The sequence below is a fragment of the Sarcophilus harrisii genome, chromosome 1 (assembly GCF_902635505.1).
Source record: "Sarcophilus harrisii chromosome 1, mSarHar1.11, whole genome shotgun sequence".
Lineage (NCBI taxonomy): Eukaryota > Metazoa > Chordata > Mammalia > Dasyuromorphia > Dasyuridae > Sarcophilus > Sarcophilus harrisii.
In genome coordinates this window covers 322352804-322378933 of record NC_045426.1, presented here as the reverse complement: position 1 = coordinate 322378933, position 26130 = coordinate 322352804, and the positions used below count along the sequence as shown (strand labels likewise).

General features: G+C 34.6%; 1 protein-coding gene across 10 annotated transcripts in view; it reads right to left on the bottom strand.

Moving 5' to 3' along the window:
* TLE1 (TLE family member 1, transcriptional corepressor) overlaps nucleotides 1–26130 on the bottom strand; it is a 114288-nt gene that overhangs the window by 9067 nt on the left and 79091 nt on the right. For all 10 annotated transcript variants that reach the window (XM_031945486.1, XM_031945485.1, XM_031945488.1 and 7 more), the window contains 2 exons: nucleotides 25230–25306; nucleotides 1569–1818 (listed from right to left, as the gene is read on the bottom strand). In XM_031945486.1, the coding sequence (XP_031801346.1) occupies nucleotides 1569–1818; nucleotides 25230–25306 (327 nt within the window). The remainder of the gene's footprint in view (nucleotides 1–1568; nucleotides 1819–25229; nucleotides 25307–26130) is intronic.

Sequence of the window (26130 nt, the reverse complement as noted above, 5' to 3'; positions counted from 1 at the left end):
AGTAATGATGAAAATTTTCTATTGCTCATAGCTTAACCTATTTCCTAAGATATGTATTGTGCTTTTATTACTCAGGTCGGCTTTTTAGTCTAAAAAAAAAATTCATATATATCTGTCTCAATTACATATTCACTAAGTACTAATTCTCCTAACCCTGAAAGGCAAAGTAAGATAAGGGAAATTTTTCATCTCTTCTATTCTCCAAATCAGTGAGATATTATCACAAATATTGAAAAAACAAAACAAAAACAGATAAATTATATCCATTCATTAAGTATACAATAAATTCATATGTTTTTTGAAGCAATAATACAAGATTTTTCAGAATTTTTTCAGTGATTAAGAACAGTTGTTATCAAGCACTGAAAGAACCATGGATACTTTAGCTAACTGACTTGTCAACAATTAAATTAAATCTACCTTTCCTAGTCCAAAAAACCATACACAATGTAGGTTGGTTTTTGGTTTGGGGTCTGAATCCTGTCCAGGAAAACAAGAATTTAGGAAATCAGGTTGGAAAATGACAAGAATTCCTGTGGCTTAAATGGTAAGATAGCTTATGTCTCTTAAAAAAAAACCCAAACAAACCAAAAAAACCTGCTACTTGGATTCTTTGCAACTTCTTGAACTCATATTCCCTAGAAGGCAGTGTGTAACTCACAGGAGCTTATCTATGATAGGAAAGTGAATGCATGCATCATTTAAAACAGCAAAGACCTCTTACAATCTAAGGCATATGGTATGTAGTCTATAAATCTAAGAGTTAGAGCTACAGCTCAGAACACATTCTATTTTTTCTCGCATGTGATATTTACAAAATGATAATACTATTCTCAGAAATAAGCTTACTGACTTATCTTTTTAAAAATCACAACTTTAGGTTTTTCCAATGCTTTTTTGGATAGCCACTTTCCACTACAAATTCTTATCCCATAAAGCCTCCTTTGTAACAAAGAAAATAAATCTAGAAAAATCAATTAACACATGATGTCAACATGTAAGCATGTATAATATTCTCTATCCATAGTCTACCACATCTCTACCAGAAGGCAGAAGGTTCATTTCATCATCTATCCTCTGGAAATAATATTTTGCCCTGCTTTCTTAAAATGATACACTTAAAGAGTCTTTATGATAGTATCTGAGAGTTTCCCCTTTAGAAGTTGTCAATTTTTCAGAATGCTTTTTATGCTATTTTGTTGTGCAATTTTTATGCAAAAGTTAAACAAAAATAAAACTTGAACTGATTGAAAAGAATTCCCAGTGTTTTTCTAGCTTTGCTCCAGTTCACTAAAAGGAAAACTGGGAAACCTTCTTACAATAAGAATCCAAATAAATCTGAACAACTGGGGGGAGGGGTCACAGCGTTTGATTGTATCAACCACAACTGTAATAAATAAAGCTTTTAACTCTAAAGAGGGGGAAAAGTAGAGCAAAATACTAAGCACAGGAAACAGAACTGGCCTCTATTTCCTCCTAATATGAATAAAATCCAAGCCAGCATAGCTATTTCCTTATTGAGTCTCAAAGGAGAAATTACCCTTGTGCACAAGTTCCTGCTCACTTACCAGACAGTCCAGCTGAGAGACTGGACTCTTATTGCCAGGTTGGCTGATGTCCCAGACTTTGACACATCCCTTCCCACCAGTGTACACGTGTCTTGTGGGGTTGCTGATGGTAACTGCACACACTACTTCTCCATGATTAAGAGTGTTGATCTGACGAGCATGTCGAGGGATTCCAGGTCCGATGAGAGCATCAGGCGGAAAAGGTACAGGCTGCATCTGACCATCTGCAGTAACGTGAAAGGAGTATGCGCTTTTGGGGAGGGGCAGGCAATGGAGAAGAGTAGGTATTGGGTAAAAGGAACATAAGAGAGAAGAGAGAAAAAAAATTCATCATAAAGAAATCTGTCGCTAAACTCAACAAAGACATAAAGACCTGAATAGGTCCTTTACTTGATTAAAGTTATTTCCTCCTACTTGAAATCAATTCAAGTTGAAGAATTAAATAGTAACAGAATAAATCTAATATAGATGGCAAAATAAATTTATCAACTGCAGGAAGGCCACCATACTGAGTTATGTCTTGATGAAATAAAATTAAGCAATTATTTTCCATGTGTTTGTATGTTTATTTTAAAATAACACAAAACTTTCAAATCATATACTCTGATTAAATATTGTTCCATTGCCCTTGGTAAATATTTAAGGTACAATTATAAACAAACTATAAAAGCCAACATACCCACTGTCTGTTCATTCCAAAGATCATTTTGTTAAATGTTTGGTTTGAAAATAAGAGACACAAGTAGAATTCCTGTGGTTCAGAAGATAAGACATCTGCCATTCCTAAAAATCTGTGTTGGAATCCCTAGTAACCATTCACTGAGCTCTCTAGATACCAGAATGAAGAAGATAGAAGAGATTAAGTCCTACATCAAACACTTTACTGGTTAGGCCCAGAAGGGGTTATTTTATTGGCAATATAAAGCTGGACAGATATTTTCTTCTATTTTCTTTACCTGCCCTTTATCCCGACGATCAAAAACCAAAAACAAAGCTTAGCCTACCACACCTCTTACAGTTCTAATCTCTATCTCAAAAGACCCAGTATCAGTTGTTCTGATCTTAATTTGCCAAGGAAACTTATTACTTCCAAAGCTAAACTTTCCATGTTTAAACCTAAGAGAAGTCAATGATTTTGAAGCAGCAAGAAGCACTATGGTGCAATGCTAAGAAAGGCAAAGAGACTTGAGTGCTAATCCTAGTTTGTCACTAACTTTCTGTGACAAGTCACTTAGCCATCTTTCCACCGAAAAACAAAGATGAGAGTCGTCATATGATTATCAAATGATCATCATAAAATCTAAAAGAACTTTAAGGTTTGTAAACTGATTTTTTTTAATATACACACAACAATACAAATATAATGTGGGTATCAATGTGTATGTATACATATATATGTGCTTAATGTACATATGTTTATGCATATATATTCACACATAGTGTCATTTGATCCTTACAACAACCTTGAGTTGCAGATGCTGTTATTCCTGCTTTACAGATGAAGAAACTGAGGCTAAGGGTAAGTGTCCTGGCAGATATACACCTCTAGATAAATGTCAGAGGCAGGATTTGAATTCATCTCTTCTTGACTCCAAATGAAGCCAAAACTCTACCCACTATATATCACTCAACAGCTTATCACAATGATCATAGATTTCTAATGAGAAGAGACCCCACAGGTCACCTAATCCAATCCCTTCATTTTACTGGAGAGGAAACTTGAGGCCAGAAATGTTAAATGGTTTCTCTATGACCAAAAAATTAAAAAGTGGCAGGTGTAGTTAAACTCAGATTCAAATCCAATATTCCTTCTACTGCACAAATCAGTTAATAAACATTTATTAGTTACCTACCAGGTGCCCAGGATTGTCCTAATGCACTTTTAGAAATACAAAATAATTTTTAAAAAGGGTCTCTCAAATTTTGAATTTTACAGACTCTTTTATGTTACTTTTTTTCTCTTGAAAACCGAATAACCACCTCCTGACTGCCCTAAAATGTTTTTCCTTGTTGAATATATTTCTAAGTAAAAAGCTGGGAGTGCCCATACAATTTCATAACATTCTTTTTTTTCCTATTTCCATGATAAAATATTGAAAGAGCTTTAGAAGGAACATAAAAATCATTTCACTTTAGTGTTACCTATAATTTTCTACCACATGTTGAAATGACTGGCTAGTTCTTATGCTTTAAAGAAAAAAAAAAAAGCCCTCTGAACTTCCTCAAATTACTCTGATGATACATTGTATTCCTATGTTTTAAAAAAAAAAAAGCCCAAAGCTTCTCAACATACTTCTTTCCATGTTTGGCTGGAATTATTCGGCTCCATGTTTTACACTGAGCTACCTCCCCACAATGTTGCTCTGTCACATGGCTTCCTGTGCTGAGTAGAACACCTTCTTTCTTTCACTTTCTTCCATTCATTCAGCAGCATTTGTCTGTCAACGGGGTCCTTTCTTTTCAATAAGCAAAGTACTAGCTCTATGGAACAAGATTTTCCCTTCTATCCAAGACTACACTCCTTTTGACTGTTTTCTTCCATATGAAAGACAATTTCTGCCACTCATTTCAATTACCCAACAACACTTTTCCTCATAGCAAGGGAATGTCCTAAATTTTTCATGTGTCAAAATTATTTACTAGAAACAATGTCTTGGACACCTTAAATATTGAGTGGCATCCCATCCCCACCAACCCCCCCATACACACACTTTAAAATAAAAGCAACATTCTTTGTTCAATCATTCTTTAAAGGAAAGAACACTTATTTTTTGCATTTTGTTTTGTTTTTTTAAACTCAGAAGACATGTTGCTTTACACCAAGCTGTATAACTAAAGGCCAAGCCACAACTTCTCAAGGGCCCCAGCTTCCTTCTCTTGAAAATCAGGGGGGTTAGATGTAATAACGCCTTTAAGATCCATCTTGGTGCTGAATGTTGTGGTTTCCTACTAATTATTACTATCCAAGTATTTTTTTATCCTCCATCCAGTCTCTTTATCTTTTTCAAACCAGAAAGAAACTAAATATTAGACTACCTAGAAGCCTTGTTCACCATATTAATAATAATAAAAGAAGACATTTATATAGCATCTTAATGTTTACAAAGTACTTTAAGTATATTACCTCATTTGAAAAAACGGTAATAACTGACATTTATATAGTACTTTAAAGTTTACAAAGAACATTACAGATATCTCCTTTGATCTTCACAACAACTCTGTAAGAGGAGGGAGCAGAGAATATCATTATCCCCATTAAACAGATGAGGAAATTGATTTCCTCAGTTAAATGATGAGACTTGCAGAGCTAGGAAGTATTAGAAGCTGGATAAAAACCCAGACCTTTTCTAAAACCAGAGTTCTTTCCCTATGCTACACTGCTTCTCTGGTAATTAACAAATTATTGAGATTTTAGCTTAAGTTAGATTTTTCATTACTACAAAACTGTCCCATTTTCTTGAAGAGTTTATAGACTTGCCTAGGAAAAACCAACATGCTTTATTATCCAGCCAAAAACAGATACAAATTTAACTCTTCACATTTATCTTTCTACTCCAAATATAGGAATAATGATATAATTTTGAGGTTTATAGCTTAACCCCTTTAAATAATTTTTAGTGCATATAAAACAAATGAAAAGTGAAAACTTTCTTTTCTCTCTTGTTCTGAACTAAGCATATGCTCTTCTTCTAATTTTTTTTCACTTATCACATACCCAAGCAATAACTGTCTGTAAAAAAGCAAAAGGCAAATTTCAGATATGAATTTAAACAAGGAAATTTAAAAAACTGTTAATGTCAAATGGACAGATATGTACAAATTATGCTGTTAGGTGCTGAGATAATACAAAGACAAATAAGACAATATCTGTTCCCTCAAATGAGTTTATAATCCAATAAAGATGCTAAGAGACATACAAAAAGAACTACCATAAAAAAAGAAAATTGTTTCATCACAGAATTCTGTATATGAGGATCTCTCCTCTTTAAGAACAAAAAAATAATTAATATTGTATTATCAGTATCTGTTGGTAGAGAAACTACTTGACAAAAAAAAACCCTACTTATTTTTACTTTATTAGTAACCACATCTACTTATAGTTGAAATATCTGGAGAGATCTGTGTCACAGAGGTCAAAATATTATCTATTAATATGGAAAGCAAGGGGAATTGTGCAGTAGTCTCTATTAATTCTGTAGTGCTTGTCTCTCTGACCTAATCAGAACCACTATAAGTGTTCTACATCTTTAAAGGATCCCTTTCTATATTTCAAGTTATTGGGGAAAATGAAATGTTCCTCACAAAAAATACAACGGTTTTTTTTGCATAAAAAGAATAGAAATAGAATAGAAATGGAAAAAAAAATAACCTAAGAATAAGTGATTCCTAAGAAATAAAATAGTAGAAGGCTGAAATAATGGGAAGAAAAGGAAGAACCAGTAAACATTTTAAATAATAGGTACAAAATTGCACCATACCTTCTTAAAAGGAATTATCTTATGCTGTTAAGGGAAGGATAGCAGATACATAGGACCCAATATGTGAGAGCACATGCAATAAAACTCAGAGAAAAAAGGGAAGAAATTCTTGGTGGGTGACGCCATGCTGAAGGATACTAAGGCAGGTACTTGTTGTCTTGACAATTCTTTCTTTCTAGAGTATGTATCCAGAATGTGACAAAGAGCCTCCTAAGCCTTTTCAAACACGAAAGCTAATACTTGGGTTGCTGGGGATTATGATGGCCTAGGTAGGAAACACAGGTGGTGTTTTTCTCACTGTTATTGAGTGAAAAGCAAGGGCTTTTAAAGAGAAAAGTAGATTTTCAAAGGTAAAAGGTAAGTAAGAAGATGGTGGATGAGGACAGGATTTCTATTTCTGAACCATGGCTTGAAACAGCTCCTGGAAAGAAACAGAATGAACTGAACAAGGCTGGTTAAAAACCCTTGTTTTACCAATATGATTAAGAGCTTTACTCTATATCAGGTATATGGGACAGGAGGATAGGAGAGGAGACCAGACTACAGAATGAGGGGGTAGGGGTGCGGGGCTGGGAGTTTGTACGTGTGTGCATTTGGACAAAAATCATTCTGGGAAGGAAGGGTGAAGCCAGACAATGAAGGGTTTTAAATGCCAAAACAAGTTTCTTACGTACCTTAAAAGCAATGGAGAGTCACTTGAACAAGAATGGAAAATTATGGTCAGACCTACACAATTGTGTGAGGTACAGGTGAGAGAGGGGAGAAAGTGGATTAGGGGAGCCCAATATGTAACTTACTGCAATAATTCAAGCCAAGGAGTGGTAAGGATCTGAAGTAGGATGGCATTAACATAAAGATCAGAGAAAAGGACAACATAGGAGAAATACTGAGAAAATATACCTGATAAAAACCTGGCAGGGATGTAGAGGAGAAGGAAGGAGGCTAGTCAGTGAGAGTGAAAATGTGGCAGAGACAGGTTGTAAACCTGGATAAACAGAGAGAATGGTGACGCTATTGACAGAAATAGCAGAAATAGCAAATTCAGGAGAAGGGATTGGTTTGAGGAAAAAAATAATGGCTTTAGTTTTAGATATGTTGAGTTTGTGATGGCTGTAGTATGTAGGCAGAGATAACCAACAGGTAGTTATTTTTAGGAACAAATGAAGTTGTTGTATGTAGATATGATAATTAACTGCATAGAGATGATCACAGATACATGGGAACCAACTAGAAGCTCAGTTTCTTAAACTGGGGTCTATGATTCCATATGGGGTCCCATAACTTGATGTGAGGGTCGTAAAATTATAATTTGTTATCAATAAATGTTTGATTTGCATAATTATTTTATATACTTTTATACCTGGGGTCACATAAAAATTTCTCAGGGGTTACAAGCAGAAAAGGTTCAAAAGCACTCTGAACTAGAGCAACAAGTTCAAGCAAACAAATATGCATGCTTTAGACTCACTTGGCTAGAAGAATGAAATAGATGAGAAGTTTAAAAAATGAATCACAAACTTAGCAGGAACATGATATAGTAATGAAAATAAGATTTTAATTGTCTAGGCATTTTTTTGAGTTCTCCCTATTAAAGTACCTAGAATATTGATTGTCTTTGATACAAATCAATTTACTTTTTTCAAAGATAGCAGAAATGAAAAGAACTCCTATTCTCACCTGAGCCTAACAAAAAGAAGTTAAGCCGCTAAAATAGAAATAATGGAAACCTTAGAGAGAAGTAACTACTTTACCTCAGAACTTATGGCAGAAAAGAGAATGAGCATAAAGTTGATATCTTTACCTCCCTCTGCTCATAAAGACAAAGTAAAAAAGAACTAATGATCAATATCACTAGTAAACAAAAATTAATACAGTTTTAAATAAAATTATTGGCAAAGAGACCATAGCCATGTGTCCAAAAATATTCATTATTGCCAAGATGAATTTAAACCAGGAATACATTTAGTAAAACAATAAGCATGACAAATCACATTAAGAACAAAAAAGCAAAACAACCACATGGATATATCGATACTATATCAAAAGACACAGATAAGTCCTTAGATATAAACACACTAAAAAGAATAAAAATGAAAGTGATTGTGCTTAATATGTTCAAAAGTACTCTTCAAAAACCAAGAGCTAGATTATTTGTAATGAGGAAACGCTGGATATTTTCCCAATAAAAATTGGGAATTGAAGCATGTAAGGGAAGGAATGAATAAGCATTTATATAATGTTACTATGTACCAGGCACTGTGCCAAGCACTTTACAAATGTCATCTCATTTGGTCATCACAGAAACTCTGAGACATAAGTGCTGTTATCACTATTTTATAGTTGAAGAAAATAAGGGTACCCAGAAAGTTAAGTGACTTGTTCAGGGTCATATAGTTTTTAAGTGTCTGAGGCTAGATTTGAACTCACCATTTTCCTGACTCTAGGACTAGAGCTGTCTATCATTTTTACAACAGAGTACCAGAAATAGCAGTTAAACACTAAGCCAAGAAAAAAAGGATTTAGGGAAGAGTATTGTCAAAGATTGACATGATGGTTTTCCTAAGAAATCTTAGACATCAGGAAAAAAAAGATGGAAAATAACTTTAGCAAAGTTGAAGCATACAAAATAAGGCCATAATCACCCACAATTTTACTAAAAAGAGACAGGAATAATGGATAGAAATTAAAATGCCATTCCAAGTAGCAATAAAATGCTCCTAGGACTCGTGTTCTCATTAATAAGATTTAGTTTCATCTCTTCCATTTCTAAGTCTACCATGCCATTTCCTGACCAAATGCAAGCCATGGCACCATAAACATGCATACTCTTTACTGTACACAATCTTTCACTGCTTCCCTGCCATGTACTGTGCTCCCCTAATAGTATGTAAGTATCTAGAGGACAAGGAAATGTCTCTCTCATTTCTATTTATAGCTCTTACAGCACAGTGTCTGATACAGAATAAGTACTTAATAAATTCCTTTTTCATTCATTCATTCTATATCTGGGATATATCACAAATATCACAAATAATATGCAATTATGGAAAATAAGGAATTATTAAAATTCTGGAAAAATATCTATATAAGAAACTTTATTAGCATAGCCCATACATAAACTTTTAAAGACAGCAATACTATAAAGCTCCCGCTAAAAAAAAAAAGCCATAGCATCAGTACTTGGGAAATAAATTTGTGAAATGAGAAATAATAATAAAAATGTACATGGAAAAGTTAAAATGTCAAGAATCTCAGAGGAAAGCAATTTGGAAAAAAATAAAGGAGATATGACATGATCATATTTCAAAAAATGGAATGATAATTATCAAAGCCATCTGATACCAAATTAAAAATAAATCTATCAGGGCAGCTAGATGGTGCGGTAGCAGTGGTGCAAAGCACAAGTTCTGAAGTCAGGAGGATCTGAGTTCAAATCTGAGCTCAGACACTTAACACTCCCTAGCCAGGTGACCCTGAGCAAAAGTCACTTAATCCCAATTACCTCAAAAAAAAAAAAAAAAAAAATCAGTTTCACAATTTAAATATATAAGATTCAGAAGAAAACATTATCAGCAATCTAACACTTGATAAACCCAAAAAGCCTCTCTTTAGTCAAAAAGATGTCTGGAAAAATGATGTTTAGGACATTGCCTTCCACTATAACAATTACCCTAGATATAATCAATTAAATGATCACTCCAAATATAAAGTCATTTGGTCTAGGGCAGGGATGGAGAATCTCCAGCCTGAGGGTCTAGAAGGGCTATGAAATCATTGGCTTAAGGCAACACCAGGCAATGTTAAGCTTGATATAACAACCTCTCATTACTTGAGTTCTAAGAATTGATAATTTTGTATGATCCTCAAATGATGGGCTACATCCAAATATCCAAATGGCCCTTGGCAGAAAAAAAGTTCCCCAACCCTTAGTCTAGGGGGAACATAAAGCTAGAGCAAAGTGGAAGGTTCTCACTTTCAAAAATGTAAAAAGAGGAAGAAATCTAGCTGTAATACAGACATTACTAAAAATAAAATAAAATTTGATAAAATAGCAGAAGGGTCTGAACAAATAAAATCAATGCAGCTAAGAACAAGAATATACTGTGAAAAAAATTTCCATTAAATAATCCTCAAAAAAAAAAATTCAATACTCAAAATCTAGAGAATCAACACAAATCTCTAAGATTAAAAAAAAAAAACAATAAATTCCTCAAATCATAAAAAGATAAAAACACATAGTTTAAAAAAAAAATCAACCATAAACTATCAATCATCTAAATATTGTTCAAAGTTGTCAATAAGTAAAGAAGGCAAATGACAACTCAGGAATTACCTATCCCTGTCAAAATGGCAAAGATGGAAAAATTCACTATTGGAAGGGCTAAGGGAAACCGGTATACTAATTTACTGTTGGTGGAATTATGAACAGGTCATTTTAAAAAATGACTTATGCTTGTAAAATCGTTCATACTTTTTGATTTTTAGATTCTACTATGAGGTTTAAAATCAAAGAAGCTAAAAGATCCATCTCTATCAACATTTTGTGAAAGAAAAATCGGGAACAATCTATATATCTAATGGTTGGGGAATGACTGAACTTTGCCATAAAGAACAAAAATCTGAAAAATTCAAAGTCATGGGAAGTAGGGGTAGGAAAGTGATACAATAAGCAAAATAACAATAACTGACTCACTGATCTCTATATTTAAAGATTTCTACTGATAAGCAATCTACTATTTCTAAGGTAGGACATTCTTTTTTTTTTTGGATAAGCCCACTTGTTAGACACTTCCTCCTTTTATTAATTAAAAACAAAAAAATTCCAACTAGCTTGAAATATATTCTTGAACTTAAGAAACAGTAGATTCTCCCTCATTAAGACTACAAGAAAAGATAAGTTACTAGAGAATCTATTGAAGTAGGATTCCTAATGGGTTGGTCAAGAAAACTCTGAAGTTTTCCAACTTGATTCTATAATTTTGCATAATCAGCATTTGAATTAGGTAATAGAATGAAAAGATTTTCAATGGTGATAAAGGAAAAGAATGTTTCCAGTGTATCCAAAGATCTCAAGACATGAAACGTGCCATGTTTGTGGAGAAAAAATACCAGTCCATTTGAAGTTGCACTTTAGAATAAGACAACAACTATATTAGAGTCTTAAAAATCATGAAAAAGAAGTTCAGACTTCATTTTGCAATCAATGTGAGGAAACTGTTGATAGTTTTAGAGCAGTGGGAAATTATAATCAGATAATTTGCATCAGGAGGATAAACTTGGTCACTTAAATGAAGGATGAATTAACGGCTGGAAGATAAGTTGGAAGGTCATTAAAAATGTTTCACTCTGAATCCTGTTTCTATTCCTTCTGTCAGGAAGTGATTCATCTGGAATCAAGGTCAGTCATGTAGCATTTTTCAGAGTTCTTAAGATTGTTGAAAGCTATTTACTTTGATAGTGTTGTACAAATTGTTTTCCTCATCAGTTCATTTAATTCTTTCCATTTTTCTCTAAAGTCTTCTATTTCCTCATTTCTTAGAGACAATAGTATTCTATTACATTCATATTTTAGCTTGTTTAGCCATTCTCTAATTGATGGGCATCCCTTTAGTTTCCAGCTTTTTTTTTTTTTGCTACCACAAAAAGAGCTTCTATAAATATTTTTGTATACAGAAGGCCCTTTCCTCTTCATTTGATCTCTCTGACATATAAGCCTATTAGTGTTACAGATGATTCAAGGGGCATGCATCATTAATAACTTTTTGTGTATAATTCCAAAATGCTTTCCACAGTGGTTAGCTTGATTCACAACTCCATCAACAATATTATTAATGTACAGCAATAGTCCTTTGAGAGAAGTAACATAGGCCTGGATCAAAGAAATGACAGAAGGAATGGAAAGAAGATGAATATAAGATATAACTGACTGAAAATAAGAAGAATATAAGTACCAAAACTTATGCTTTCTTTAAGCTTAAAAATCAAATACGTATCACCTTTTCAAAGAAAAATCCAATGTACCATTTAAAATATACTGGAAAGTCAAAGAACACTACTACAAACTTAAGTTATCTCTTAGCAACCTAAATCCAATAAATGACAATAAATGGACAATCTGGCTTGAATTCTTATTGTAACTTTTTATCTGAATAATTTATGTGCAATGAGAATTACACTGATGGCCTGAAAAACAAATACAAAATAAATGTAATGCAAATGCAAATTCTACCATATTATGCCAGAGAGCTTAAGCCTTTCTCCTGAAGGTACTCTTAAGTTCCCCCAGTAATATCTCATTTTTCACAAAATGCTCCAACATAAATATATTATATCTACTCAAACTGGAACACACATCTGATAATGCAGTAAACAGCAAATAATTACTCTTCTCCTTAGCTTGGGAGTCCAGACTATATGAAATATAAGCTTTGGTCTGTGAAAGATCATACTGAGTTTTTCCTACAGCAATAGATTCTAGGAATCATGTTTCCTGTTCTTACAACAGGAACAAACAAAATTCAGGAAGAAACAGACAAATATCAAGTCATTTTTCACAAAATTAGGTGAGTTTAAATTCATTTGGCAAGAAAGACACTAAATAGAGAGGGCTGTGCTCTATCCTTGAAAAGTATCTATTTGTATGCCTTCATTTCTCTCTCTGTCCCTCACCATGGTATGATGGCCACTACTAAATTTGGATAGTCCCATATAAGTTTTAACAGTTCTTTGGACAGTTTGTCTTCAAATTTTAAAAGGGAGTGAAACTGATTTTGAGTTTAAATTTGAACACTGAATTTTTGTGTGTGTGTGTGTGTGTGTGTGTGTGTGTGTGTGAATCAGATGTTTCAGATTAAAAGAGGCCTATGAGGCACAAATGAGAAAAGGATTTTTTTAATGTACATCTCTGGATAACTCCCACTTGTCTCCAAGTGTCACATGCTTTTAAACTGTATAAGAGGTCTATGATCATAATACTGCAACTATTTAAAATGGATTCACAGTGCAATGAGCGACTGGCAGGAGAAGCAAGTACTTTTCTGTCCCAAGGGAAACCCACATGAATGTTAATACATTAGTCACAGGGGGCCTCAAAGGAAGCTTGAAAACTGCCTGCTGCGCTGGAAGGCCTAATCAAATGAGCACTAAGCCAGAACAATGTAACTGATTGGTGTTGTCTAAATGACAGGACAAGAACTCGAGGATCAATTAGTAGGCAGAAGAATGGAAAAAGGAAAGCTAAAAAATGTGACATTAGTTATTTAGTACTGGAAATAACACTGACAGCACTCAGAAAGGGTAATACTGATTTGATGCAGATCATAAGTACTTACTTGTTTAATTAATTAGCTATAAAAGGAAAAACATCAGAGGAAAAATGAGAGGGCTGTGTACTAGTAGATAGAATACAATTCCCTATCTGTCTAAAAGAAATTAAGCAAAACCAAGGATAAATCATTTTGTAGGTTTGAGTTATTAGATAAAAATAATAGCTAAAAGAGGCCCAGAAAAGAAGTACTTCACTAAAAGTTGGAAACTCAATGTGCTTAGCATATCCTCCAACCTATATACACATAAGTGTGTATATGTGTAGATAATGGACACAGGAAAAGTAATAAGAGGGATAAAGGAAAAAGCAGGATGTGAAACCCGGCATAATCTTGAAGGTGAAGTAGGTAGGAATAGAGGTTTCAAAATGGCAGCCAGATGGGAGAAGGGAGGCATTTGGGGAAACACAGAAAGCCAAAAAGAAAATCAGAAGAAGGAGGTTATTGAGAGACATTTGAACACGAATGTGGCAAACTATCAAGAGATAGAATAATTTACTGCGCTGCTCCTAGAATATGGGTAGTGCCAAGACCAACTAATTGGTGACAATGCAGCCTCAGAGAAATGACACTCCCCGTAGCTTTCAGGGTCAAGTGGCAGTGGGCCAGGGTCACTTGTATTGCTGGAAACTGGATTAGATGCTGAAAAAGTGAACTTTACCAGGCTTCTTAGATTTAAAAACAGAAATGGAATAAAACTGGTCAGAAGCAAAGGCCCTTTCATTTATTAGATACGTAGCAGAAGGTGAAGTAATAGAGAGCAGATCTTCCCCCAATGGGAATTGTGGCAATAGAAAACAAGAATGCGTTCCTAAGAAGCAGTTTTTTTCCCCTAGTAGAAACAGCTACTATTAATAAAAGTGAACTGTGCTCTGTGTACAAAGAAAAAACAGGTGTTTACTAAATCACAGACCTGCCTGAAACATGTGAACTTCAGTCACAGAAAGACCTCTCAGTAATGTAGAACTAACTATATATGGTAGAGGTCATAGTCATAACCAACAACAAAGAGACAGGCAATGGGCTTCAGCATTTTTCTACCTTAAATCTCATTCTGTGTGAAGAGGGAACACTACAAATCATTGACCACTATCTCAACTGTCTATAAATCAGACCTTTTTTTTCTCTTCATCAAATGAGAGAACAAGGATTTTTTAAGAGAAAAAAAAATGAAAAGAAAAAGAAAAAAGAAAAACTAATCATGTGCTAAACCAAGAAAGAACAGAGAATCGTAGAATTTGAGAAGTGGAAGGAATTGGAATCTACTCAGATTCATGTCCTAATGGATCTTCACTATAACATATCCAACAAATGACTCTCCATTTTCTATGTGAAGACATCCTATTCCATCTCCATTAGAAAGTTTTTCTTGATATCAAACCTAAACTTACCTCTTTGCAACTTCCACTCAGTATGTCTCCTAGAAAACACAAATTATTTATATGGCTCCTATAAACAGTATATCTGCTTTAACAAAAATTTCAAGTAGTCATCTCAACTTCCAATTATTTAAGAGAAAAAAAAAAAAAGATTCCAGAAGGAAGAGTTGATCATGATCAAAACGGAAATTACAGTAACTATCTTCTTTTAACTAAAACTAAACATTATACTAAAACACCCAGTGAAGATCAGAAGGTATGAGCATAGTACTAATGAGTCACCACATTTGAATGCTAATCTCATGGTTTCAGATGTGCGTCTGTAAAGTATGTATGGCACCAGGAAAAAAAAAAAATAGAAAAAGGCAAGTATACAAGTCTAAGAACTAGAGGGTCTGTATATGAAAAGACACAATTTAGAGGGCATTGAAGTATCTGAAGAAAGGAAGGAAAAAAGGAAAAATGAAAAATGAAAATTCATCAATAAATAATTACTAGCTCAAATGCCCACTTTTCTATCCATGTCTTTAGTTAGAATAATCTATATAACACATTAGGGCATTAGAAGGGAACATACAAGTTTTTGCAAACAGTATTTCAGAGCAGATCTCATTTTTACCATCAAACAACTGTCAAAAAGATGAATGGCAAACAAAATCATAGTGTGTGTCAATGGGGGAAAAAAGCATGCTATTCAAAAAAGACATCACCTTAAAGGGTCCCATCCAACAACGTGGTTCCCATGCATATGGCAGAAATATGCAAGATTCAATAGCCATAAACCTTGTTTGACAAACCCTTTTGTCATTATCAAGAAAGTCACAAAACAAGAAGACAAAAGATCAGCAAAAATGTTTGCCAATATCATAGAAGTGAACCAGTATAGAGTTCAAGGTGAAGACTGATTATTTACAGATACTGAGATGCTCTTGTGTAGTCAGTTCCAGAACTACTGTATAACTGTTCTTAATATTTTTGTGTGTCATGGATTCTTTTGGCAGTTTAACAAAGCCTATGAATTCTTTCATATTTTTCAAAATTTGTAATTGAAGATAATGCAAAATTTCTCAGAACATACATAAATTTGTGAAAATAAAGACGTAAATTTTTTCTCATCCAATTTCACAGAGCACACATAACCTGTCCAGTCATGGACCCCAGGAAGTTAAGCATCTCTAATGTAGAACCATCCTAAAAGACACTTACAATCATACAATCACCTATCCAAACAAAACCAAGTGGATTAAAAAAAAAAACTTATCCCAATTATTGCATTGCTTGGATAGACAACCTAGAGAATTTAACCATTTTCATAATGACAGGTAATGAAAATGGACAATGAGAAGAGTGAATTGGATTGCCTATGGGAAAGTCAAATTCTTTAAGTGATCCAAAATTTTCCATGAAACAAAGAGAAAATCTTTTTAATATCAAAAAATGTTCGGGTGGCCTTATATGGTTGGGTTGTTAGGCATGGAATAAAAGCAGGATAATAATAGCATCAACCTTCCAAGATTGTTTTAAGAATAAAATCAGATAATATTTGAAGTGTTCTGTAAACCTTAAAAGTGCTATATAAATGCTTGCTATTAATATTATTATTTAGCTGGTATTTAAAACATCTAGATAGACTAACTACCACAATATGTTTTATCAATGCCATCTATTATACAAAGGTCCCAATTTAAAAATAAGTGTGAAGGCAACAGTCCTAAAAATAAGAGATCTGTATTTTAAACCACAGTTCCCTTACCTAATTGTGCGACTTTGGACAGAATCTTTTGAGTTGGAAGGTAACATCTATTCCAACCTCTCCTTTTGACAGTGATGAAAATAAAATTCAGATACATGACAGATACTTTGTCACAGTGAGTGACAAAGCAGAGACAAAGGACCCAGGTTCCCTTATTTCTATTTTAATTATTCTTACTTAACCTCAGTTTCTTCATCTGGTCACTTCACAGCTCTTGAATTCTCTTGTTCCAGTATTTTGGTCTCTAAAAACTCAAAAATGGCCCTTTTTTCCTTCCATTATAGAATGAGAAATTAAGGTTAATTCTAACACTAAGAGATAATGCCAGGTCCAATTACTGATTCAGAAAAAGGATAAAGCAAATAAGCTAGAAAAAGATGCAAAGTTTAGTAACTGACCTAATTTCAGTCATGAAGCATTAAATTAAATTTATAGGCCAACAGGAAAAAAAAAACATTAGTGACTCACTACGGAATCCTTCGCAGTCAAACATTAAAATCTCTCAGTAAAAATACTCATGCTTTCATTCTTTTAAAAGATTAAGAACAAATTAAGCTTTTGAAACTGCCTCTCAGAATTTTACATGATTCCTATTCTACCTTCTAGAGTATGACACAATAACAAGGAATGAGGTATTTTCCCTGTCATGTAACAAATAAGAGAGGCAACATGGTTCAACAGAATGAGGAGGTCTTAAGAATGAGGATAGTAAGTTCAAATCCTGCCTCTGACTCACTCTGGCCAAGGGACTCTGGGCAAATCACTGTGCTTAGCACTGTGCTAAGCAAAAGGGAACAAATGTTCCATCTTTAAAACTGTCTCTGCTCTCAAGAAGCTCTTCTTCTAATGGGTGAGACAACATACATGAAAGGTTTAGTTCCAAGACAGATGAAAAAGTCCTATTGTGTTTAAGCACCAAAGGAGAGAGATGGTAGAGAGTTTTATTTATATCTACTCATAATACGGTATTTCTTTCAAATTAAGACAATTCTGAGATACCACTCACACCTCTGAGATTGGTCAAGATGAGAGGAAACGATAATGACAAATGTTGGAGGGGATGTGGGAAAACTGGGACACTGATATATTGTTGGTGGAGTTGTGAAATGATCCAACCATTCTGGAGAGCAATTTGGAACTATGCCCAAAGGGTTATCAAACTGTGCATACCTTTTGATCCAGCAGTGTTACTGCTAGGCTTATATCCCAAAGAGATCTTACAGAAGGGAAGGGGACCCACATGTGCAAAAATGTTTGGGGCGGCCCTTTTCGTAATGGCCAGAAACTGGAAACTGAGTGGATGCCCATCAACTGGAGAATGGCTGAATAAATTATACTACAATACACTACAATTATAGTATATGAATGTTATGGAATGTTATTGTTCTGTAAGAAATGACCAACAGGATGATTTCAGAAAGGCCTGGAGAGACTTACGTGAACTGAAGCTAAGTGAAATGAGCAGAACCAAGAGATCATTATATATGGCAACAAGATCATAAGATGATCAACTCTGATGGGCATGGCTTTCTTCAACAATGAAATGATTGAGCTTAGTTTCAATGATCTCATGATGAAGAGAGCCATTTACACCCAGAGAGGATTGTGGGAATTGAGTGTGGATCATAACACATAACATTCTCACTCTTTTTGTTGTTGTTCATTTGTATTTTGTTTTCTTATTCTTTTTCTTTCCTTTTTGATCTGATCTTTCTTGTGCAGCAAGATAATTGTACAAATATGTTTACATACTAGATTTAACATATATTTTAACATGTATAACATAATATAGGATTACTTGCCATCTGGGGAGGAATGGGGGAGGGGAAGGAGGGAGAAATTTGGAACATAAGGCTATGCAAGGATCAATGTTAAAAAAATTATCCATGTATATATATTTTGAAAATAAAAAGCTTTAATGAAAAAAATTATAAAAATCTTTAAAATGCTATATAAATGCTTGCTTTTAATATTATTATTATTATTATTATTATGTGATATTTCCAATGTTGAATCATTTGACAGTGCCAGGGACTTTGATAAGAACTTTCTTTTTTTTGGAATTTCAATAAATGGTGGCAGCAGCATATTTAGGAGCAATTGCCAAGCCACTCTCCATAAGGGATGTTCCTCAGATGATGTCTAAGGGCAATGGCCTGGTACCATTGCTATTCCTGCCAAACAACTCTCTGACACTATCAGTTGCCAAGCAGTTGCTGATTTCAACTGGTATAAGTTCTTTTAGTGATAACTCCTCAAATCATTAAAGCCTGAACATTCTCTTACCCCTCCTCTCTCCAAAAGGCACACAGATAGGTCGTGACCCTGGGATTTGATTGGTGTAGGAAATTCCTAAATAACCTCCTGACTAATGTAAATTAGCATCTTGTAATTTGTAATGTGAATACTAATGCAAGTTGATATTATTCCAGAGTTATCTAGAACCATAAAAGAGCCAATATGTATCAAAAGTAAAACCTAAATCCAGATCTCTACCAACCATATTATACCAACTCTAAACCAAAACCACCCATTGCCATACAACCACCAAAAAATACAATCAGCCTGACTTTCTAATCAGGAAAAAGTGACAGGAAGTTTACTTTGACAGAAAGGCTGGGAGTATTTAAACCCTCTTCACTAACAGAAGGACTCAACCAATTTAATTTTTTTCTCAAAAAATGGCTACGGAAGGTGTGCTTAATATAAAACTTTGAAGAATTAAAAGGAGAAAAGGCATCAGGCTATTGTTATTGTTTTAACTTGTCACCAAAAAAAAACTAGATCCTTAGCTCTGCAACATGTCCAATTAGCAGAAGGAAAAAATCATTCCAATCACCAAGTTAATGGGCTCTACTTTGATATTCTTCATTTTCCACAGAAAACCATTCATTAGTATTAAGCTTTTTCTTCCAAAGTGTATTCATATACTGGTTCAGACCAGTCTTTAAAAAACAGGCTGATCATGATAATATTTCTTTTTGCCTTTTTTTTTTTTTTTTTTTTGGCTGAGGCAACTGGGGTTAAGTGACTTGTTCAGGATCACACAGCCAGGAAAGTGTGAAGTGTCTGAGGCCAGATCTCAACTCAGGTCCTCCTGACTTCAGGGCAAGTGCTCTATCCACTGCACCACCTAGTTGCCCCTGATAATGATAATATTTCAAAAAACTCATTTGGAGGTTTCCCCCAGTTAACATTTCTATATTGTTAATGAGTTTAATCTTTTTTCAAGTATAAGATCTGAGAAAAGGTTAAATGGAAGAGTTATTTTTGGCTTCATTTCATCACACACAATAAATTCTGTCATTTTTTAAAAAAAATTACAGCAGCAAAACAACTAAATTAATCATCAGATGAGGACAATATCCTGATACAAGGAAATATACCAAAAACATCACCCAGCTTGTAAAAACTTATTTTCCCAGGGTTCAACAATGTATTCAAGCTATTCAGCCAAAAATATTTGAGAAATACACATTTTTCCCCTTGGCAATTTCTTTTCTTCCATGTCTTAATATCACCTCTATGAAATCTATGTATTTCCACTCTCATTTCCAACTGCTTGCCAGAGGTCGCCACCTGGACACTGGTCCTTTAGTCTCTCTTGTTCCCATATCTAATCAATTCACCAGTTTTCTTAATTCTAAGAGTATGAATAATAAACAAGCATTTGAGTTTTTATAAAAAGTAAGACACACCCCTGCTAACAAGGTCATACTCCAATGGGCAGAGACAATAGATAAAAAGACAATTCAGCTATAGAGAAAGGGCTAAAAAGGGGCAGTGAGAATGTAAATGGCAAGACCCAAGCATTCTTAGGGAACATTATTAGCAAGCCAGGTTCTGATGGCCTGGCAGAATGCAAGACTCAGAGGATATTAGGAGGCAATAGCAAGAGGTTCTCCATTTCAACACACAAGGATTAGAATTGTAACTCCCAGCTCAGCCAAACAGTATGAATAGTCTGTCCTCTGAAGGAAAGCAAAGAGGAAGAGGTATCCTCACAGGGGGTCATTCTGGCACCCTGGCACCTAGCTGTCCCCTCCACTCTGCTTGCTGTCTTTGACCATCCTAGTCCCAAACTCCCCAATCAACCCAACCAGGTTCCTTGAACCTTTCCTACTACAAGCTGTTCATTTTTAAAAGAATGCTTCCTATCTCTAAACTATGATTCAATGGGTTTTTTCTATTTCTTCCAGCCCCAACTCTGATTCCTGCTGGCTAAAAGCAATCTCTTCTTTGTTCCAGTCACATTCTATTGAGAACAATCATTTTCTGTTTATGTGCCATATCATCTCTATTTGATAATAAGCTTCTTAAGGGTAAAGATAACAGTATTTTTCATCTTTGTGTCTTCTACAAGATACACATTCTTTTGCAAATAGATGCTTAATTATAAGTTATAATAGATAATATTTACATAGCACTTAATATTTGCAAAGTGCTTTCCATCTAATTCAATAATAATAATGATAACAATGATTGTTGACATAAATTGCTTACCAGGAAATCATTCAAGCTATTCACCAAAACCTGTACTTCAGAAGTAAGTATACATTTGCCAGATACTGTGCTAAATAAACACTTTACAATTTTTGACCCATCTGAACCTCACAACTCTGCAGGAAAGGTGCTATTTTTAATTACTATTCTGTCCCATGGAAGGAAGCAGACAGAAGCGGGGTGGCTTGTCCAGGGTCACACAACTACTAAGTGTCTTGAGCCTAGATTTGAATTTGAGTCTTCTTGACTTAAGTCTAGCCACTGTGTCACAGTGATTTGAATGATTTCCTGTGGTGAAAGTGGAAGCTTTATGTTTATCCAGGTATTCTAGAATTGGTGGCATATGTGCTGCAAGTGCAGACTGGTGCGAGTTGTCCTTTCCTGTTTTTATTATTCGCCAATACATTTGTATACTCTGAATTTGCCAAGACACTTTGGGAGGGGAGAGAGTGGTGGGAGCAGATTTTAGAGAACAGGAAAGCAAATCACAATTACCCAACAACTCAAATGCATCATCAGCTCTTGGAGTAAGGCCAGGACCTACCCTGCATCCCAAAGAAATTATCTACAGATTTCTAGTTTGCCAGAGGGCAGAAAAACTCGCTCAATTAAAACCTATATAGTATCACTGTTAACTCCACTAAGACACAGATTTGCAAAAGATAATAGACAGGGGAAAAAAAAAACAACAGTGTGTTAAGAGTCAGCAAAAATGGAATCACCCTAATTTTCAAATCCACCAAGAAAAGTAAGTTGGAAACTTGAGTGTGGTGAGTGAAAGAAAAGGCAGAAAAATCAGTTAACAAAAACAACAACAAAAAACAAACAAGAAGGAAAGTATACTTCTTCAATGAACTGTCTGTTTTGCTACTGTACGCTCTCTTTTATGAAACATCTTTTTGCTAAGACGCAATCTTATCTCATATAAAATTAAATGTTTTTTTCCTATAATTCCAACCCCCAAAAGGTACTTGAAAGATGTCCATGATATACTTAGCTGGGATGGTGATGCATGCCTGTAATCCCAACTACTAGGAAGACAGAGGCTAGTGGAATGCTTGTGTTTAAGAGTTCTACAGTAGTTTCTACAGTAGATAACCAATTAGCTATCTGCACCAAGTCTGAAACCAATATGGTGGACCCCCACATTATCTAAGGTTGGGCAAACTGGACCAGATTGGAAATCAAGCAGCTCAAAGCTCCTGTCTAAACTCAACTGTCACTGGGATTAGGAGCAAGGGTGGACACATTTTTATCTGGGATAAGATATGGAGACTCATTCTTTCCCCTCCAAAAAATTTAAAACCATGGCAGTGGGACAGTTGATTCCTGAATTATATATGTAGTATCCTAACAGAACAGCTGTAAGTTAGAGACTCAAAACAAGCTATTATCCGTTTATACCACTTACGTCAATAGCACCAATTTAGATAGGCAGTTGGCTATAAATGAATGCAGTTGATCTAATTTCTAGACTCTTCCACACACTAATAAGCTAAAATAAAACATAACAAACATTTATTAAACATGCTATATATGCAAATCTCTGTGCTAAATCTAGGGAAGATGCAAAGCTTAAATCTAACCATTCCTTACATATATCTGGGGAGTTCACTGTCTAATGAGAGCTGATCATTCATTACGCTCTCTAAGTACACATCAATTTGTTGACCTCCTTAAAACACATACTTCGGAAAAAAACAAAAAGATAAAAAGCAAAAGGAAGATAAGAAAGTCCTATATAAACTGATGAAAAAATGAATTTGGTGGGACCAGAAAATAATGTCTACACAACAACTATAACAATGTACATGGGAATAACAACAAAGCAATCAAAACAGCATCACAAAACCACAACGGCCAAGTTCTGATCCAAAAAGAGATAAGGAATGTCACCTCCACTTGCTTTTGATTGGGGAGAGGGAGAGCCAAAGGTATGGAATACTACAGATATGGCATTTTTGAACTATGTTGTTTAGTTTTCCTGACCTTTCATTTTTAATTCTTTATCATAAGAGATGAGTGCCCTGAGAGAGAAGTGAGAAATAACAAGAAATGGAAACATAAGTAATATAAAAACAAAAGATATAAGTTTTAATTTTTACATAAAAAAGCAAAACTGTAGACCTTCAATGAATCTGGCATGAATTCCTAATTCCTAATAAAGGAGTCCTAGTAAAGAAATCAGGTAGGAGAAAGATATAGCAGCTACACATCCAAAGACTAAAGGATGCACACGCTTGAATTGTCTAAACCAAAATGGTGTAAGATTTTTTTCAGCATATCTAAAAACAGACTTGTTCTCTAGTAAAGCTAGCTGCTTTGTTCTCTGGGACGTTAATCCCCATAGCTGAGTTAGCCTTGAATATTAACTTACAAATCAGAATTATTTAAATTCCAAGGCAATGTGGTATATAGCAATAAGACTGGGAATCCAAAAATCTGAGTTGGAGCACCATTTCTCCTAATTAGTTGTGTGTGTGTGTGAGAGAGAGAGAGAGAGAGAGAGAGAGAGACAGAGACAGAGAGAGAGAGAGACAGATGAAGGGAGGAAAGAAAAGGAGGGAGGAAGGGGGAGAGAAAGAGAGAAAGACAGACAGACAGACACTGACTGGAAAGATAGGAAGAAGTCATGTTACAAAAAGCTTTAAATGCCAGAGAAGACTTTAACTAATGTTGAAGGCACCTTGACCAAGTCATTTGCCTTACTGACCCTCAGCTTCATCACATGTAACCAGAGAGCAGTGTTGTATAGCGAATACACTCAGAAAGATCAGGAAACAAGTCCTATCTCTAACACAGACTGACTGCAATGTGCAATGTGCAATTTTGGCTCTTTCCAGTACTAAAATCACACTGGGGATGGAATAAACTGGGAGAACCTCTGGGTTACAGAGTTAATCTGTATTTTGTTTTATTTTTAAGCAGATAAACAGGAATGGCCTACATTATATTTTAAGTCTTAGCATTATTGTTTATTTCATTTTTTTTCACTCAACTTTCTTTCCTAAATTTTTCAAATTCCTCCACTTCTTTCAATCTAATGTAAACAATAGCATCATTTTAAGGAATCAAATTTCACTGTAATACACATTAATATATATGAAAAGTAGAGTAATGGGAATCTGATTTCTCTGACAGAGATAATGGGTCAGGAATTCAATTTTCCCCTTACATTGTGTTTGGGTGGTCCATTTGAAACATAGTTCCATTTGCGATCATACTGTTTGTGAGTGGGTATGTTTTAAAAGAACCACTCAACGTATATTGCATTATGCTCAACTAAATCAGTTGAAACACATGAAAAGGCTGCAGAATCAGTAATATTTAGCAATAATATTTAACATACTGTTGCTAAACTATATGTTATTTAAGTGTTCAAGACCTAAAACATTTTAAGAGAGTTTTCATTAAATCTAGGCAAAACTACATTTTAACTTTTAGGGCAGCAGAGGCATATGCAGATAGGCTTACGGAGAAGGTTCTTAAATAAAATATGAACAATGAATTTTTACTTCATTCAGGAATTTGACATTTAATGATTACTTTAAATTTTTCTTGTTCTTTTTTCAAAGATAAAGTAACTTATTGTTAGATGTTTTTCAATTTTTAAAAATACGGGACATTTTAAATAATTATCTTCTTCCTTTCTTCTCAAAAGCTCTATTTTGCCACTCAATCTCTGCTCTTTTGAATTTGCCCAAGTATTCACATAAAATCAGTGAGCACTATCTAAATTTCAATTGTTGAGTATCTGGTAGCCCATCGTCCATCAAAAATTCACTTTTGCCAAAAATATGATAATAACTGGGCTCCACTATTAGTAATGAATAAAAAAAGATAACCTCAATTGTTTTCAATGTTAAGAGCTGATGACAGCTTATTACTGAAAAATCTAACCTCTGTCCTCTGAATGAATGGCAAAGCATCCTTCTGGGAAAATGATTACCTCAGTACATTTTATCTTCCTGCAGATTGATGCTGCCCACTCTACAAAGAGATTCTCTCCAGAAATGGTTAAATTCACAAGGTTACCAACAACATGCAGTACCTATGACACCTACTAGCTATGTATTAATAGAAAATTCTGGCAGTCACTGAGCTAAAACATCTGAAATCTCCTTGGAAACACCCAAGCCCAGTAAATTCCTTTGGGATTTTTGTTTGCCAATGATTAAGTCTCTTCCCATTTAGAAAGTTACTAAAGAGTTAAAGGTACTTACGGCTTGCCTCCTGGGATTCCTGCTAGATTTGGAGGGATTGTAGGTACTCTCATGTGAGGAGGGGGGTCAAAACCAACCTGAATAAAAGGGGAAAAAACAAAAGGAAAAGAACATCTTAGAGACTTGGGGAAGAATTGGATACAGCAGGTGACAAGATAATAATTTTGATAACTTTTATATCTCTTTAAGGGAAAGAAGGAAGGAAACATACATTTATTAAGCTCTCACTATGTGTCAGGTACTGTGCTAAGTATTTTGCAAATATCTCATCTGATCCTCATAAAAACCCTGGGAAATAGTTTCTATTATTATTCCCATCTTAAACTTGAGGAAATTGAGGCAAACGGTGTTAAGTGCTTTGACCAGGGTCACATAACTAGTTAGTACCTGAGGATGGATTAGAACTCAGATTTTTGTCTGAGTATAAAAGAAGACAACATTTGATGATACTTGACCAAGACCTTTTTTTCCCTTCTTACTCATTCAGAAAATATGCTAGAGAATAATGACATTTCTTAAATGTTTTATACAAGTCCACCCACAGAGGTTATATAATTCTCCAAACACCACAGGCCAATACAGTTATTTTGAAGAAAAACCAAAACCAAAACCTGTGTTTAAGATGATAATCAACTTTGCATGCCATTCTTTGAGACTTTACAATGCTCCATTTATCCACCTACTCTCCCACAAATTATATGAACAAGTAGATGGACCCAAACGTACTAACAGAGCCCACAAAATGTCTAACTCAAGTGATCTGATAAATCTGATAATCATATCTGATAAATCATCTTTGTACACTATTTATGGTCAATTTTTCCATAGGAACGGTTCCATTCCTCCTACTGCTAAACATGTTCCCTGGCCAACACTCCCAATCATTACCAGAGTGTACCCA